At 47.0% G+C, this 16,792-nt stretch overlaps 1 protein-coding gene across 1 annotated transcript in view; it reads right to left on the reverse strand.

The window, feature by feature from the left end:
• Nucleotides 1–16,792, reverse strand: part of KCNQ5 (potassium voltage-gated channel, KQT-like subfamily, member 5) — a 248,204-nt gene that overhangs the window by 11,718 nt on the left and 219,694 nt on the right. Inside the window, exon 13 of the mRNA XM_010851279.1 lies at nucleotides 2,277–2,408. Within this exon, the coding sequence (XP_010849581.1) occupies nucleotides 2,277–2,408 (132 nt within the window). The remainder of the gene's footprint in view (nucleotides 1–2,276; nucleotides 2,409–16,792) is intronic.

The following is a 16,792-nucleotide window of genomic DNA, read 5'->3' on the forward strand; positions in this document are numbered from 1 at the left end:
TAATGCTCAAAATTCTCCAAGCCAGGCTTCAGCAATATGTGAACCCTGAACTTCCAGATGTTCAAGCTGGTTTTAGAAAAGGCAGAGGAACCAGAGATCAAATTGCCAACATCTGCTGGATCATGGAAAAAGCAAGAGAGTTCCAGAAGAACATCTATTTCTGCTTTATTGACTATGCCAAAGCCTTTGACTTTGTGGATCACAATAAACTGTGGAAAATTCTGAAAGAGATGGGAATACCAGACCACCTGACCTGCCTCTTGAGAAACCTATATGCAGGTCAGGAAGCAACAGTTAGAACTGGACATGGAACAACAGACTGGTTCCAAATAGGAAAAGGAGTACGTCAAGGCTGTATATTGTCACCCTGTTTATTTAACTACTATGCAGAGTACATCATGAGAAATGCTGGGCTGGAAGAAGCACAAACTGGAATCAAGATTGCTGGGAGAAATATCAATAACCTCAGATATGTAGATGACACCACCCTTATGGCAGAAAGTGAAGAGGAATTAAAAAGCCTCTTGATGAAAGTGAAAGAGGAGAGTGAAAAGTTGTCTTAAAGCTCAACATTCAGAAAACGAAGATCATGGCATCTGGTCCCATCACTTCATAGGAAATAACAGATGGGGAAACAGTGGAAACAGTGTCAGATTTTATTTTGGGGGGCTCCAAAATCACTGCAGATGGTGACTGCAGCCATCAAATTGAAAGACGCTTACTCCTTGGAAGGAAAGTTATGACCAACCTAGATAGCATATTGAAAAGCAGGGACATTACTTTGCCAACAAAGGTCTGTCTAGTCAAGGCTAGGGTTTTTCCAGTAGTTATGTATGGATGTGAGAGTTGGACTGTGAAGAAAGCTGAGTGCCGAAGAATTGATGCTTTTGATCTGTGGTGTTGGAGAAGACTCTTGAGAGTCCCTTGGACTGCAAGGAGATCCAACCAGTCCATTCTAAAGGAGATCAGTCCTGGGTGTTCTTTGGAAGGAATGATGCTAAAGCTGAAACTCCAGTACTTTGGCCACCTCATGTGAAGAGTTGACTCATTGGAAAAGACTCTGATGCTGGGAGGGATTGTGGGCAGGAGGAGAAAGGGATGACAGAGGATGAGATGGCTGGGAGGGCATCACTGACTCAATGGACGTGAGTCTGAGTGAACTCTAGGAGTTGGTGATGGACAGGGAGGCCTGGCGTGCTGCGATTCATGGGGTCGCAGAGTCGGACAGGACTGAGTGACTGAACTGAAGTGAACTGAACTGTGAAGCAAGACAAACTGAACTAAATATTTTGGCTTCAAGATAACACAATCAAGCACGTGTTAGAGTAACATACTCATTTCTTTCAGCCCTCACTGGAAAGATGGTGTGTAGCCAGCCTATTGCAGAACAGGGATGGAGGGACAGGCCCAGGCTTGGTTCAGAGCCAGGGGAACAGACGTGCCCCTGGGAAGCAATACAGGAGCCAATACACAACCTCAGTTTCTCTTCCTGGACTCTCAGTGCAGGATCCCACCACGAGGGACATGATGGTGACCTGCAGGGGACTCTACATGCCACACGGGGTCAGAGGAGGGAGAGGTCTGTCTTTGTAGGTCTGTCTTTGTCAGGCTTAAGAAGGAGAAAGATTAGCTTATTTCTAAAGGATATATAGGATTCTGCTGCTGCTGCTGCTAAGTCGCTTCAGTTGTGTCCGACTCTGTGCGACCCCATAGATGGCAGCCCACCAGGCTCCCCCATCCCTGGGATTCTCCAGGCAAGAACACTGGAGTGGGTTGCCATTTCCTTCTCCAATGCATGAAAATGAAAAGTGAAAGTGAAGTCGTTCAGTCGTGTCCAACTCTTAGCAACCCCATGGACTGCAGCCTACCAGGCTCCTTCATCCATGGGATTTTCCAGGCAAGAGTACTGGAGTGGGGTGCCATTGCCTTCTCCGATATAGGATTCAGGCAATAACAAAATGACATCAGCAGCCACCTTGAACGTTGCACAAGCACTCAGGCCCCTGCTTTAACTCATGCAGTCCCACAACAGTCCTCTGCAGCCACCGCCAACACCCCCATTTCCATAGACGAGACACTAGACACTGTCCATACTTAAAGGTTTTTAGTGCCTGATTTATATTGAAATAGAATCTACATTTTAACACAGAAGTCCGGTTGTCCACTAAAAATGAGTCAGAAACATGGAATTCAAGAATTTCCCTACTTTGGAGAGGTGACTCCCAGACAGTTTCTGTGCCTGTCCCCTTAGAACAGGTAACCTTCGAGTTGCTCACCGTGTCTGCAGGCTTTTAATCCTGCACAGCATGTCCAGGTGACCAGCAGAGTATTGTTCGATGACATCTTTTACATCGTATGGGCGGAGTGTTTCCTTAAACTTCCGTTTTGCAACATGAAACTTCATAATTCTGTAAGAGCAATGTATTACATATTAATCTTTGTAACTTCACTAAAAGAAGTTACCCAAACAGCTCACTAGTATACAGAGGAAATGCTGGGGGAAGAAAGTCAAGCATGAAGTTATTTTAGGTTCCTGCATCTGCAGAAAGGCAACAGGAAAGCCTGAGGTTATGTGAACTATCTCCTCTGAGGCACACCCTGAGAGTAGAAAAACACACTACAAAAGAGTTGTTGTTTAGTTGCTAAGTCATGTCCAACTCTTTGTGACCCCATGGACTGCAGCCCTCCAGGCTCCTCTGTCCATGGGATTCTCCAGGCAAGAATACTGGAGTGAGTTGCCATCTCCGCCTCCAGGGGATCTTCCCAACCCAGAGATTGAACCCGCGTCTCCTACACTGGCAGGCAGATTCTTTACCACTGAGCCACCAGGGAAACCCACTACATAAGAGACTAAATATTAATACTAATTCTTGGAACTGTTTAAAGTCCACTGAAACTCTGAAGTAAAATTAAAGTCAAAGTGCAATTCTACTCTTCTCATGTGACACCCTCCGCCCCCGCCAGTAGTCCAAGATATAAGGTGGTGTTGCTGCTGCTAAGTCCCTTCAGTCGTGTCCGACTCTGTGCGACCCCATAGAGGGCAGCCCACCAGGCTCCCCCGTCCCTGGGATTCTCCAGGCAAGAACACTGGAGTGGGTTGCCATTTCCTTCTCCAAAGGTGGTGTTAACCATCCCATAAAATATAAACGTTGTCAAAATGGTCTTTTATATAGGTATGTGCATTTTGGAGATGCAGATATGCTACGAAACTCCATTCTCTCTAGGGAAATGTACATTTGTATAGAAATTTATGAAAAATTTGCTTCATAAATTATTCCTGCAGAATACTGCTCAATTAGCTACCTAAGTTCTTTATGTTTCAAACATAACACACTCGTCACCTAAGCTGGATGTCTAGACTTTTCAGAATCAGAAGTCTTGTTAATTACAATGCCTGACCCCCAATATGGACTCATGTTTTAAAACAGTATTTTATCAAGACATTTCATGATGCCATGAATAGCTAAGCTGCCTAAGATAACCAGTTGCTACAACAACTTGATATAATTCCTGGAGAAAGCAGAGAAGCATAGCATTTTATTGCATCTGTGCAGCCTTACTGCAGCTATATGTAAAACTGGTTGGTGTTTATTCAACTATTAATTGGCTCATAGACTCCTGTTATCACACTCATGGGTCCCCAGCTGGGAATCAGTCAACTAGGCTCTCTGAACCAAAAGGTATTGCTCCTTGGTGGAAAGTGGGATGATTGGGAAGAAATGCAGGTTTAAATGGAAAATTGCCTATCCTAAATGACAGCTGATTGCAATGAATCCAAGTTGTCTTGTTGGTTATTAAGCCCCAAACTTGATCCTATAATTTACTATTGACTTCAGAATGATTGTATCTAATCATTGCTGAATCATTTCTTTTTCTTTCTCCCCCCCCCCCCCCCCTTTTTTGGCCTGCACCACTTGACTTTCAGGATCTTAGTTCTCTGACCAGAGATCAAACCCATACCTACTGCAGTGGAGGCAGGGAGTCCTAATCACTGGATAGCCAGGGCATTTCCAAATCATTCCTGAATCACTTGTTCTTAATATTCTTACCCTCTTCCTCAACCACATTGGTTTTCCTTGGCCTCCTGGGTAAACATCACACTCCTTCTCACATCCTATAAGGCTGTTGATGTCCTGGCCTCTGCGCACCTCTCCTCCTCATTCTTATCCCGTTCCTCCTTGGAACTTGTGGGACCACAAACACACCACTCAACTGCATACCACCACTGTCTGTGTATGCTCTTTCCTCTTCCTGAAATCCTACAAGATCGTCAAGACTCAGTTCTAACGCCAGTTTTAATAGAAACTTCTGCCTTTCTTTCAAAGTAGTCACTGGTCTATTAACCTTTACTAATACATTCTTGAAATAGAACTGCTTCTGTAATTATTTGCTTATATATCTGCCTCCACCAGGCCGTATGAGGTCCCTGAATGCAGGGAGGAATGGTTTGTTTGTCTGGAGGCTCTGATGGCAGCTCCCTGGTGAGGGGAGGGGGTGACGGAGTGGGGGGAGAGCACCCACCTCCTCTCTCCAGACGCTCATCCCTTGCCCCCATTCGTCTGCCTGCAGGCCCATGCCAGCCCTTCTGGATTCTCAAGGAGATTCATTGATGGCAGAGGCTGTTTTCCCTCCCAGCATCTCAAACGATCCCTGGCAAGGATCAGAGACGGCTGGGGACCAGCTTTTCTCTAGTTGTACAAAGCTGTTTATGTTGTTCTGTGACAGGGAACACTCCTGAGATCTTCTGAACAAAACAGACCTGAGTTCTTCAAGGCACATTTCAGGCAGAGCTGAAGCCATTGACTCTGTTTCATGAATACAAAAAAACTTGCTAAAGTAAAATAAATGTTTATTCATTAATAATTAGGGCTCTGATTCAGCAAAGAATTCTTTAAATAGAACTGCTCCTGAAAATCATGAAAATATAATATTCTTTTCCCTTAAATTACTAATTTAATTAGGATTTCAGAGAAGAATTAAATCACAAGTAATAAGATATCATTATGTGGAAAGAGAAAGGAAAAAAAAACACTGAAAGTAAGGAACAAATGACACAATCATTACCCAGTAAGTACCGAATGTAGAGAGAGAGAGCTGATAGCAAAATGAAACCTTCCAGGGTAAGGATGGGGACAGCCTGGTGGCTGAATGAAATTTATATATCATAGGGCCATCAGAAGAACAGGGACGAACACATGGTTAAAGTCTGAATAGAGGAAAACCTTAGCTTTCTGTCCCTAGGAGGTCGCTGCAGACGCTTGTAAAGATCCTGAGTGCCAGGCTTGGTCCACGGGGACGTGCTCCCTGGAAGTCATGCCATTGTGTGATGGCTCTTCCTGATCAAAGACCCTGGTCGTGAAGGTGGCTGATTTGAGATGTTTATACCATCCAGACACCTCAGCTTCCTTCCCTCCACCCAATCCCCTCTCTCTTGTTCCAGGGACTGGACTTGATTTTCACGGGTGAAATCAGAAGGAAGAGAGTGGAAAACCTGGGAGACTGAGCTAAGCCCCCTCGCCTCCCTGGCAACCTCAGGACGACTCAGATGGCTTCTGTCTCTACCATGTCATGAGCTGGACCTGAGGTCCCAGGGTTCCCATCTCCTGGACATGGAGCTGGATGGTGGGATGTGAAGGTCTCACCCTCCCCATCTTCACATGGGTGACTCTCCCACCGCTGTGACCTTGCAGGATGGTTGGCCCTGCACTAAGCAGGAGGCCCTTTACCTCCACGATGTTGCATGAAACCCTAAGAATTTTCCACATTTAATATTTGGGTCAAGTGAAGGCTCAGTAGGTTGGGGAAGCCATCCCAGGTAACAGAAGCAGTACCACATAGAGTTTGCAGATACCCAGGCCCGAGCATTTACTGCCCTGCTAAGCTGGAGCCACTGGGCCGGGCCGGGCAGGCACACTTGTACAGGTTCAGGAGAACGTCTGGCGGTCCAATCACTGGACATTCTCCTGCATCCTCTGTGTGTCCGCTGACACTCTCACAAGTAAGCTAGAGGCCACGTTAGTCTTGTCATCTCATCGCCAGCTGTGTCTTCTTGGGGGGCCAATTCACTCTGCCCTTGAACTGGCCCCCTTCACTCTCTCAGAGGGCCCCTACAGAAATTAGGCCATATCCAGCGTGGGTTCCCCTATCCCTAATCATGGCTTTTCCAGTAGTCATGTATGGATGTGAGAGTTGGACCATAAAGAAGGCTGAGCACTGAAGAATTGATGCTTTCAAATTGTGGTGCTAGAGAAGACTCTTGAGAGTCCCTTAGACAACAAGGAGATCAAACCAGTCCATCCTAAAGGAAATGAACCCTAAATGTTCATTGGAAGGACTGATTGCTGAAGCTCCAGTGCTTTGTCCACCTGATGCAAACAGCCAACTCATTGGAAAAGACCATGATGCTAGGAAAGATTGAAGGCAGGAGAAGAGGATGACAGAGGATGAGATGGTTGGATGGCATCACCGATTCAATGGATGTGAGTTTGACCAAATTCCAGGAGATGGTGAAGGACAGGGAAGCCTGGCATGCTGCAGTCCATGGGGTTGCAAAGTACAAAGAGTCAGACACAACTGAGCGACTAAACAACAACAACAATAGAAGTTTAATATGATCTATGAATTGCCTGATAGGAAGGAGGGTTTGAGTAATCATTCTAGAGTGAAATTAGAACCTTTATAATGCATTAAATGATTAAGATGACAGTACTGCCAGGCAGTACTCTATAGTATAACCTAGGAGATGGGGACTCTAGTCAGCTCCATTTTGCAGATAAGCAAACTGAGGCCTGAAGAAGTTAAGTGACTTGCCTGAAGTTAAACAGCATGTCAGTGTGGGATCTGAACCAGTGTCCCTCAAGCGCTGAGCTCATAATCACAATGTTCTACTCTTGTCTTGGTATTAAGATGTTAATATTTTAACACAAAATAACAGCAACAGAAACGATACTTTACATGAACTGCCTCTTTTCACTCTCATGCCTAGCACATAGCAGGCACTGGATAAAATTTTGCCATGTGCATGGCTTGTTCTTTCCGGCGTTGCTGGAAGGGCCTTCGGAGGAGGCCAAAAGGTGGGCCGGTAGGTTACAGTCTCACTGCACTCTGGGAGCTCACACTGCTGCTGCTGCTAAGTCGCTTCAGTAGTGAACGACTCTGTGCGACCCCATAGACAGCAGCTCATCAGGCTCCCCCGTCCCTGGGATTCTTCAGACAAGAACACTGGAGTGGGTTGCCATTTCCTTCTCCAATGCATGAAAGTGAAAAGTGAAAGTGAAGTCGCTCAGTTGTGTCCAACTCTTAGCGACCCCATGGACTGCAGCAAACAGCAAAAGACCCTGAACCTAGCATCCTCACTGCTGGGGGTGCCTGAGCGGGCCCGAGTCCAGAAGTTCCTCTTGCAGCGGACATGCCCCGGCGTGACCACGAGAGGGAGCAAGAGATTCACCACAAACCTAAACTGGCACCTGGCTTGAAAAGGGAAGAAATCTGCTCAAGCAGTTCTCTGAGCACGAAGAAATCGCCGCAGCAAGTTAAACTCCGAGTGGAGTATAGCTATATATACACACAACACATGTGCACTTATAAGGAAGTGGAGGTGCATTTGTTGTGCTGCCATGAGTCACGGAATCTTGCAAAAGTCTTGTCTCAGGCCTCTTAAGTCGGGGTTAAAAACCCTGCATGTGAATATGCAGAGATAAGACTAGAAAACAGACGCGGGGTAACCGTGGCCACCACCAGACCGACGGACAGGCGGGCAGCCGCCAAACCACGCGCGGGCGGAGGGCTCAGACGGTGAACACGAGAGGCGGTATCATTGGCTCTAAAGACAGCAGCGTCCTCATCAAGCTGCTTAAAAAAGGCGGGTGCCCGCTTCCACTTCCAGAAACGCCATTTAATTGATCCAGAGACTTTATAAGCCTCCTCTGGCGATTCGAACCTGCAGCCCGGTTGAGCATTACGGACAGGAGGCGGAATTGGGGTGGGGGTGGGGCAGAATGACCTCAGGGCCCCACCTCCCTGCAAAGGAGTGAAGGCACTTTGGGTATCATTCGAATCATACAGATCAGGCCCACACGAGGTGGTGTGAACCGTGGGCCTGGGTGTCAGGCCTCCAGTCAGAGCACAGTGCTTCGTGCCCCACTCCTCCCAGGGAAGACCTGAAGTCCCACCAGGAGCCAGCCAACACGTCCCGTTAGCTTCTCAAGGGCTGCCTTGGAAAGGAGAGGATATGCCTGGCGATGGATCCGTTCATCCTCACAGTAAACACTCATCGAGCTCCTGTTAGTGTGTGCAGGGGCCCTGGCTCCACTGAGAGGGAATGTAGAGCCCAAGAGGCCTGTAGGACCAGCTGGTCTCAATCTCTCCATCTCTGGGGTCTCGGTGGAGGCCACAGTGCCTGTGGTCAGGGGCCCTAATGGGACTCAAGGGTCCCATGTGCCTAGAGCCCGGGGAATCTCCATGAGCTCAGGGTGGCTGCTTCCCTGAGTGATGCCAAAGGATGTTGGTGAGTGGGACCAGGTCATTCACTCCTCACTGGGCGCCCCTGATGTGCCAGGCTTCACGCTGGAGGCCAGGGGTCATGTAGGAGGGTCCCAGACACACGGGAGAGCAGCGTGTAGCCCAGACTCTTCCCACTCTGCAACCCCATCTCTGGGGACACATGACAAACTTCTCTGGGCTCAGAAATGGCCCATCGTGTTCCAGATCTTATGTTTTTGGTGTGGATTTACACTGGTGCACTGTGCGGATCTCCTCTAGTAACCTGCATTCCACATCCATTTCTTTCCCGGTTTGGCAAATTCAATCCCGACTTGTTACTCCCATGAGAAGTGCAGCATCTATCTGTCTGGGGCTCATCTTTGAAGTGACCCAGGGCCTCTGTCATGAAATCTCTCTCTCTTTCTAGCCTTTTAGAGACTGGTCAATTTGTGGGGGGGCTGATCATGGAACAGATCCGACTTCTAGATAACCAGACCCATGGAAGTTGATAATTTGGGTCTCCACTGAAGGTGTGTTGACCACTTGTTTGGATGATTCACTAATGTTATTTTCCTGTTAACATATAATCATGATTCAATAATACATTCTGCCTTCGTGTATATGGTATCTAGACTTTGAAACGCTTTAAAACTAGTTGTAGAATCATACACCGAAACTCCAGTATTCTTGCCTGGAGAATTCCACCGATAGAGAAGCTTGGTGGGCCACAGTCCACGGGGTCACAGAGAGTCAGACACAACCGAGTGACCGACACTTTCATTCTTACTTTTCACGCCGAGACTCCTTCACCCTCCTGTCATCTCAGACAGGGCTGCCAGCCAGTGACTAAGGAACTCCAGGCGTGAAGAGGAAGCACTGGTCAGTTTCATTTTCTTGCTGTCAGTTCTTGATAGAGACATAAATCAGCTCCACTATACACAGTCTACCAGATGTCCTCACCTGAGGGGAAAGCAGATGCCTCACTCGGCTGACTTAGGGGTCAGGGAAGTTTTAGGGTCACATTGTTTCCACCACTGGGAATAGGGATTTCCTTCTAATGCTTAAAATTTCATTTTTTTTTTTTAAAGGGAGATTCTTTCTTTTTTTTGGCCACACCATGTGGCTTGTGGGATCTCAGTTCCCCGACCAAGGATTGAGCCCAGGCCATGGCTGGAGAAAGCGATGGCACCCCATTCCAGTACTCTTGCCTAGAAAATCCCATGGGTGGAGGAGCCTGGTAGGCTGCAGTCCATGGGGTCGCTAGAGTCGGACACGACTGAGCGACTTCACTTTCACATTTCACTTTCATGCATTGGAGAAGGAAATGGCAACCCACTCCAGTGTTCTTGCCTGGAGAATCCCAGGGATGGGGGAGCCTGGTGGGCTGCTGTCTATGGGGTCGAACAGAGTCGGACACGACTGAAGCGACTTAGCAGTAGCAGTAGCATGGCAGTGAAATCTTATCTACTAGGCCACCAGGGAACTCCCTTAGTATTGTTGCACACTCAACGTCTAGTAGGTTCTTCTGTTCATAGTGTTTGGCTTTCTTTCAAAGAGGTGAGAGTAGTAAAACCCAAGCAAGAACTTCTGGATCCAAGCCAGTCTACAAATGGGTAACTTTCCTTCCTAGAATTTTGTGAGCACTAATGTGGTAACCATGGATACACTGGGGAATTTCATTTTCCTGGGACTATAAAACCCTACATAAACTTTAAAGTTTGAAACAAATAAGTAAGTCAACAAACTGTCCATACATGTTGATTACTCTTGAATATTTTTGATCTTGGTAATGAATAGGAGATTCAGTTTAAATTATACCAAAGTAAAAGGTTAAAAATTCGATGCTGCAAAGTAAGTGCATTTTCAGTGAACACACTGGTTTAATGCAGCCTCAGGGCAAAATGTGGCCACAAGCAATTATCTTCAAAACAGAAACAAACAAAAAGAATATTCCAGGGAGGATATTAGCTGATTAAAAAATCTGTGCTAAATGATTCATAAAATGTTCCCTAACAGCATCCTGTCCTATCACGTGTCACAGACTTGGCTGGCAAGAATGTCTTCCTAGTGACTTGCAAACAAAGACTCATCACCTCTGCTGCTGCTGCTGCTAAGTTGCTTCAGTCGTGTCCGACTCTGTGCGACCCCATAGATGGCAGCCCACCAGGCTCCCCCGTCCCTGGGATTCTCCAGGCAAGAACACCGGAGTGGATTGCCATTTCCTTCTCCAATGCATGAAAGTGGAAAGTGAAAGTGAAGTCGCTCAGTCGTGTCCGACTCTTTGCGACCCCATGGACTGAAGCCTACCAGGCTCCTCCGTCCATGGGGTTTTCCAGGCAAGAGTACTGGAGTGGGGTGCCATCGCCTTCTCCCATCACCTCTGCTAAAACAGCCCAGATGCCATCGGCAAAGTTAAAGAGCTGGTGATGATTAAACAGCTTGCGGGTTTTAACAAAAACCCTCAATGGCAGACATGTGCCTCTTCTCTATTTGTGGAGTATATTTTTGTCTGAACTTTGAAGTGAGATTTAAGGATACGGAGTTGAGAATGCATTTTAGAGCCTGGTAAGAGAACCTGCGTGCCTTCGAGAATAGGAAGAACCCAGGGTGAGAAAACTGGGAAACCTCCTGGCTCAACCTGGGGTTACAATCAGGTGTGATCTCCACACCCCACTCAGAAATTGACAAGTCATCTGGGGCTCTTCTCTTGGCTGATCAGATCTGAGCAATTTCAGAAGAGCTGATGAGTCTTTGCTAGTTATATTCTTGATGCCTCATTTATGTTCCTACTAGGGAGAAAGATTCTAATTTAAAAAAATGTGCTTACAATCTGGCTCCAACATTTTGGCCTCTATTGAAATTTTCTCCAAATTTCCAGGTGACCTCTTTGTTGCTGATTTCCAAGGACCTTGTCCCTCTTTCTTTTCTTGACCTCTTAGCAGAGTTTAACCACAGAGGACCCTGCCTCCTTCTCCTAAGGCTCTCCTCACTGCTCTATTCCCCTTCCTGGTCCCTCCATCTGGTTGCCCCAGCTTTATCTCCATCAGCTCCTGTTCCCTTCCCAGGTTCTTTACAGTTTGTGAACCTGGATTCAGTGTGGACCATGCTGTCTCCAGGATGCTTCTGGAAGCCATCCATATTAGCACTGATGATGACCAAGTCTGTCCTAGTTCCTAGCTTGTCTCCTGGGCTTCACATTCAGGGGTCCAGCTGCCTGCTGGGCCCACCGCAGCCCCCAAAGACACTTGCAACCATGCACGGCACCCCTCTTCCCCACTCCCAGCTGCCCCTGACTCAGCATCAGGGCGTCTCATCGACTCCTCTCCCTCCATTCCCTCCTCTCCAACCACTAAACATCCCATTATTTTTACGTTGAAGAGCCCCGATGTCCCGTTATCGTTTGCATTGAAAGAGCCAGGGCCTCCACCTTCTCTTCTTTTCACTGTGACTGTGTGGCTCCGCCCCCGCAAGCCCCAGGGTTTGTAACAAAGAGTGTGTGCTGTCACTCAGTTGTGTCCGACTGTCTGCGACCCCATGGACTGTAGCCCGCCAGGCTCCTCTGTCCATGGGATTTTTTTTTAGGCAAAATACTGGAGCAGGTTGCAATTTCCTACTCCAGGGGATCTTCCTGACCCTGGGATCAGAATGGGCATCTCTTGCGTCTCCTGCTTGGGTTACGACTGTGCCATCTGGGAAGGCCTGTAACCACCAGCGCCCCCTCTTTGCAGCCTGTTTTCCCGCTGTAGTCAGAGTCCCTCTCCCATGTGCTGGGATGATGCCTCACTCAGGAGGGTCACCTCTGCACATGGACACCCCTCGCCTTCCTGTGCGCTGGAGGCCTCCTGCTCCTGTGGTCTGGCCTCGCCTCCCCGCATCATGTCCTCCCGAGTTCTCAGTGACGGCAGTCTCCCGGACACACACTCTGGGACCACACATCAGCCCCTCCCGGCTCTCTGCAGGTCATCTTCCTTCTTACTGTGTACCACGGTGAGGAGAAAGTGACTATTTCAGTGTGTTCGGAGGTTTGTGTGGGTGGAGGAGGCAGAGGAGAATCTTGTCCTGGACTCCTGGGAGGGGGATTTCGGGGGGCTGCACAGCACCCCAAGGAGCTCATGGCTCGCATCCTACCAGCTCCGAGTGGCAGCGTTGCTCTGGGCGACTCCTTAGCACAGGGCATGGTGAGCCGGTAACTTTAAGGGGAAACAGAAGGCACCTAGGGAAGTGGGAGCAGGCGGACCCCCAGATGGGAAAAAGCAGGGCTTCTTTCACACAGCAGGCAGCCTTGACCCAGTAGGGGGAGCTCCCAGAGGAGGAGGTCTGGCCTGAGCAGAGGGTGGGCTGGTCCCCAGGGAGCCCAGAGCCCCGGTTAGGATGCTGGCCCAGTGCCCAGAGCCCTGCAGGGGGGAACCCCTGTGATCCTCACCACCACGAAGGTCAGCACTGTCCCCAGCCCAAGTCACCCACGAGGAGGGAAGGTCACAGGGAGGTGGTGCGGGTTGCCCCAGGTGGCACAGTGCTGGTTTCAGACCACCTTCCTGAGTAGCCTAGGGCCGGGGAGGGGGGTGAGGGTAGAATTAACTGCGGGGCCTGGTAAAGTCAGGGTGCAGTTTCAACTAAGGACGGGGAATTTGGGGTTAGCAGATGCAAACTAGTAAATGCTAAGTTGCTTCAGTCATGTCTGACTCTTTGCAACCCCATGGACTGCAGCATGCCAGGGTTCCTTGTCCTTCACTATCTCCTGGAGTTTGTTCAAACTCAAGTCCAGAGAGTCGGTGATGCCATCCAACCACCTTATCTTCGGTTGTCCCCTTCTGCCTTCTGACTTTCCCAGCATCATGGTCTCTTCCAATGAATTGGCTCTTGGAATCAGGTGGCTGTAGTATTGGAGCTTCAGGTTCATCATCAGTCTTCTATTGGATATTTAGGGTTGATTTCCTTTGGGATTGACTGGTTTGATCTCTTTCTCTTAAGAGTCTTCTCCAGGACCATAGTTCAAAAGCATCAATTCTTTAGCGCTCAGCCTTCTTCATGGTCCAACTCTCACATCTGTACCTGACTACTGGTAAAACCATAGCTTTGACTAGATGGACCTTTGTTGGCAAAGTGATGTCTCTGCTTTTTAATATGCTGTCTACGTTGGTCATAGCTTTTCTTCCAAAGAGCAAGTGTCTTTTAATTTCATGGCTGTAGTCACCATCTGCAGTGATTTTGGAGCCCAGGAAAACAAAGGCTGTCACTATTATATACAGGATGAATAAACAGTAAGGTCCTACAGTACAGTGCAGGGAACTATATTCAATATCCCGTGATAAACCATAATGGAAAAGAATGTGGAAAAAGTGTATCTATATGGGTGAGTCACTGTGCTATACAGCAGAAATTAATACAACATGCAAATCAACTATGCTTCAGTAAAAAATGCACGTTATAAAAAAGAATTGTTGAGTTTTTACCCCAGACCTCATTTATCATCTAATTATCTGGAAGGCTGGTTCCATCCAGGAAATGAGAGGTCGCGTCTGCGGGAGACAGAGTGAGCGTGGAGCTGTTAAGGTCGTGACCCATCCCCAGCTTCTGGGCCCTCTTTCCTCCGCACACTGAGTAATCTCCTTCACCTTGTTTGGGTTCTCCTCACAAGAACAGGTTGCACTGTAATTCTGATTCATTTCTTGACGACGGACAGAAAACATGGTTATGTAAACAAGAACCACAGAGGTTCTCATTAGGAGGATGAGAGGATCTCATTAGGAGCGGCCTTGATCCTAGATGTGGTGATTCTATGAAAAAATACCATGAGGAGCAGGCAAGAGTTTCCCCTCAAGGTTCTAACAGACCAAGCTGTTGCCCAGCCACCCGGGCCTGTACACGGGGCGCCTGTGCTGTCTTGCTGAGTACATCTGAGAATTTATCCAGCCCATGCAGTAGGAATGCAGCTACAACCATCTCTTTTGTATTTTTAAAAATGATTTTCCAAGAGCTTTTTATAAATGTAGAGTTTTACTATGACATTTAACATCTATTATTTCGAATACATGAAAGTGAAAGTTTAGTCACTCAGTTGTGTCCGGCTGTCTGTGACACCGTGGACTGTAGCCCGCCAGGCTCTTCTTGTCCACAGAATTCTCCAGGCAAGAATACTGGAGTGGATTGCCATTATTCCCTTCTCTAGGGGACCTTCCCAACCCAGGGATCGAACCTCGGTTTCCCACGCTGCAGGCAGATTCTTCACTGTCTGATGAGCATATCTTGATTTGGGGGCAAAACTGGCCTGACTCACACTTATGCAGTGTTTGTACAAAATCAGTGCAAGCGTGCAAGGTGAGCCAGGGAATGTGCTCAGATATTCCCAGATGTCTGATGTTGCAAGGAATATCCAGGTAATTAATGGGCTTATTTTTAATCCGAAAATTTTGATATTGTGCTTGAGAAAATACTTTGTGAACAGTGACAGGAAAACTGATGTCTCACCCCGTGTCATGGGCTGAATTGTGTCTGCCCCCCTCTCCCCCCAGATTCTATGTCAAAGCCCAGGGCCTCAGAATGTGGCTGTGTTTGGAGACAGGGTCTTTAAAGAGGTGGATAAGTTAACATGAGATCTTAGCAGAGACCTGAACCCACACTAACTGCTGTCTTTATAAAGGGAGATTTGGATGCAGACACATACAGAGGAAAGACTGCATGAGGATACGATGAGGAGGTGGCCCTCTGAGGCCAAGGAGAGAGGCCTCAGAAGAAACCAGCCCCGAGGGGGCTTTGATCTTGGACTTCAAGCCTCTAGATCTGTGAGAGAATAAACCTCTGGTGGTTACGCCCCCAGGAGGGTGGTGTTCTGTCTTGGCAGCCCTAGCACATGGATATACCATAATACAGGGGATCCTTGACCAACACGGGTTTGAACTGCTTGGGTTCCTTGATACGTGGATTTTTTTTCCAATAAATATATTGGAAATTTTTTTTGAGATTTGTGACAATTTGAAAAAACTCAGATGACATAGCTAAAGATACTGAAAAAAATTAAGAAAAAGTTAGGTATGTCATGAATGCATAAAACATATGTAAATATTAATCTATCTTTGGGGCTTCCCTGGTAGCTCAGCTTGCAAAGAATCTGCCTGCAATGCAGGAGACCCAGGCTCGATCCCTGGGTTGGGAAGATCCCCTGGAGAAGGAAGAAGTTATCTACTCTAGTATTCTTGGGCTTCCCTGGTGGCTCAGACAGTAAAGAATCTGCCTGCAGTGCAACCCGGGCTTGATCCCTGGGTAGGAAGATCCCCTGGAGGAGGGCATGACAACCCATACCAGGATTCTTGCCTGGAGAATTCCCACGGACAGAGGAACCTAGTGGGCTACAGTCCATGGCGTCACAAAGAGTCAGACATGACTGAGTGACTAAGCACAGCACAATCTATCTTTACCTAGACATGAGTGATATTTAATATAAAATTAATAGTGTGTTAGCTTTCTTATTGTTTTATAACTTCACTTTCAAAGAATTTCAATACTGTACAGTAGGTCTCTCTCTCATAATTGGAGAAACTGCATATCAGCTTACAAGCACAGGGAAGTTTTTTTTTTTTTTTTAAATCTCATAGAGTTCAATACTGTATTATGAACCTGACTGTGCTGTGTGCCATGAAAATTTTAACAATGAGGCATTCATTAGTGTATTAGGTAAGCTACCATGAAGCAATCATATTGCTGCTTCTTCATCATCAATGCATGTATTGCTTTACCTGTAAATGAACATAAATAAATATGAATTATTTTTTCACATTATCTTTTCCTTTTGGATGCCCAGTGTTAGTACTACATATAACATCTCCAGTGTTTTATATGAGACAATATTGTAGGTACAGGGAAATGATTCATCTGTAAACATGTAGCTCAATACTGTAAATGTATTCTCTCTTCTTTGTGATTTTCTTAATAACATTTTCTTTTCTCTAGCTTGATTTTTGGTAAAAATACTGTATATGTTACATGTATAAACTGTGTGTTAATTGACTGTTTATGTTATAGATAGGGAAGCCTTCTGGTGAAGAGCAGGCTATTGGTAGTTAAGTTTGTGGGAAGTCATGTAAGTTATATGCAGATTTTCAACTACATAGGGAGTTGGCACCCCTAACTCTGCATTGATCAAGGGTCAACTGTACAATGAGAAGAGAGTGTGTAGTATTTTCAGGAGTTTATCAGTTTTCTTGTTATCTGTTTGCTGCTGCTGCTGCTAAGTTGCTTTAGTCGTATCTGACTCTGTGTGACCCCATAGAGGGCAGCCTGCCAGGCTCCCCCATCCCTGGGATTCTGTTTACTT

This window comes from Bison bison, unplaced genomic scaffold, assembly GCF_000754665.1.
Source record: "Bison bison bison isolate TAMUID 2011002044 unplaced genomic scaffold, Bison_UMD1.0 scf7180017864300, whole genome shotgun sequence".
In the NCBI taxonomy this organism is placed as follows: Eukaryota; Metazoa; Chordata; class Mammalia; order Artiodactyla; family Bovidae; genus Bison; species Bison bison.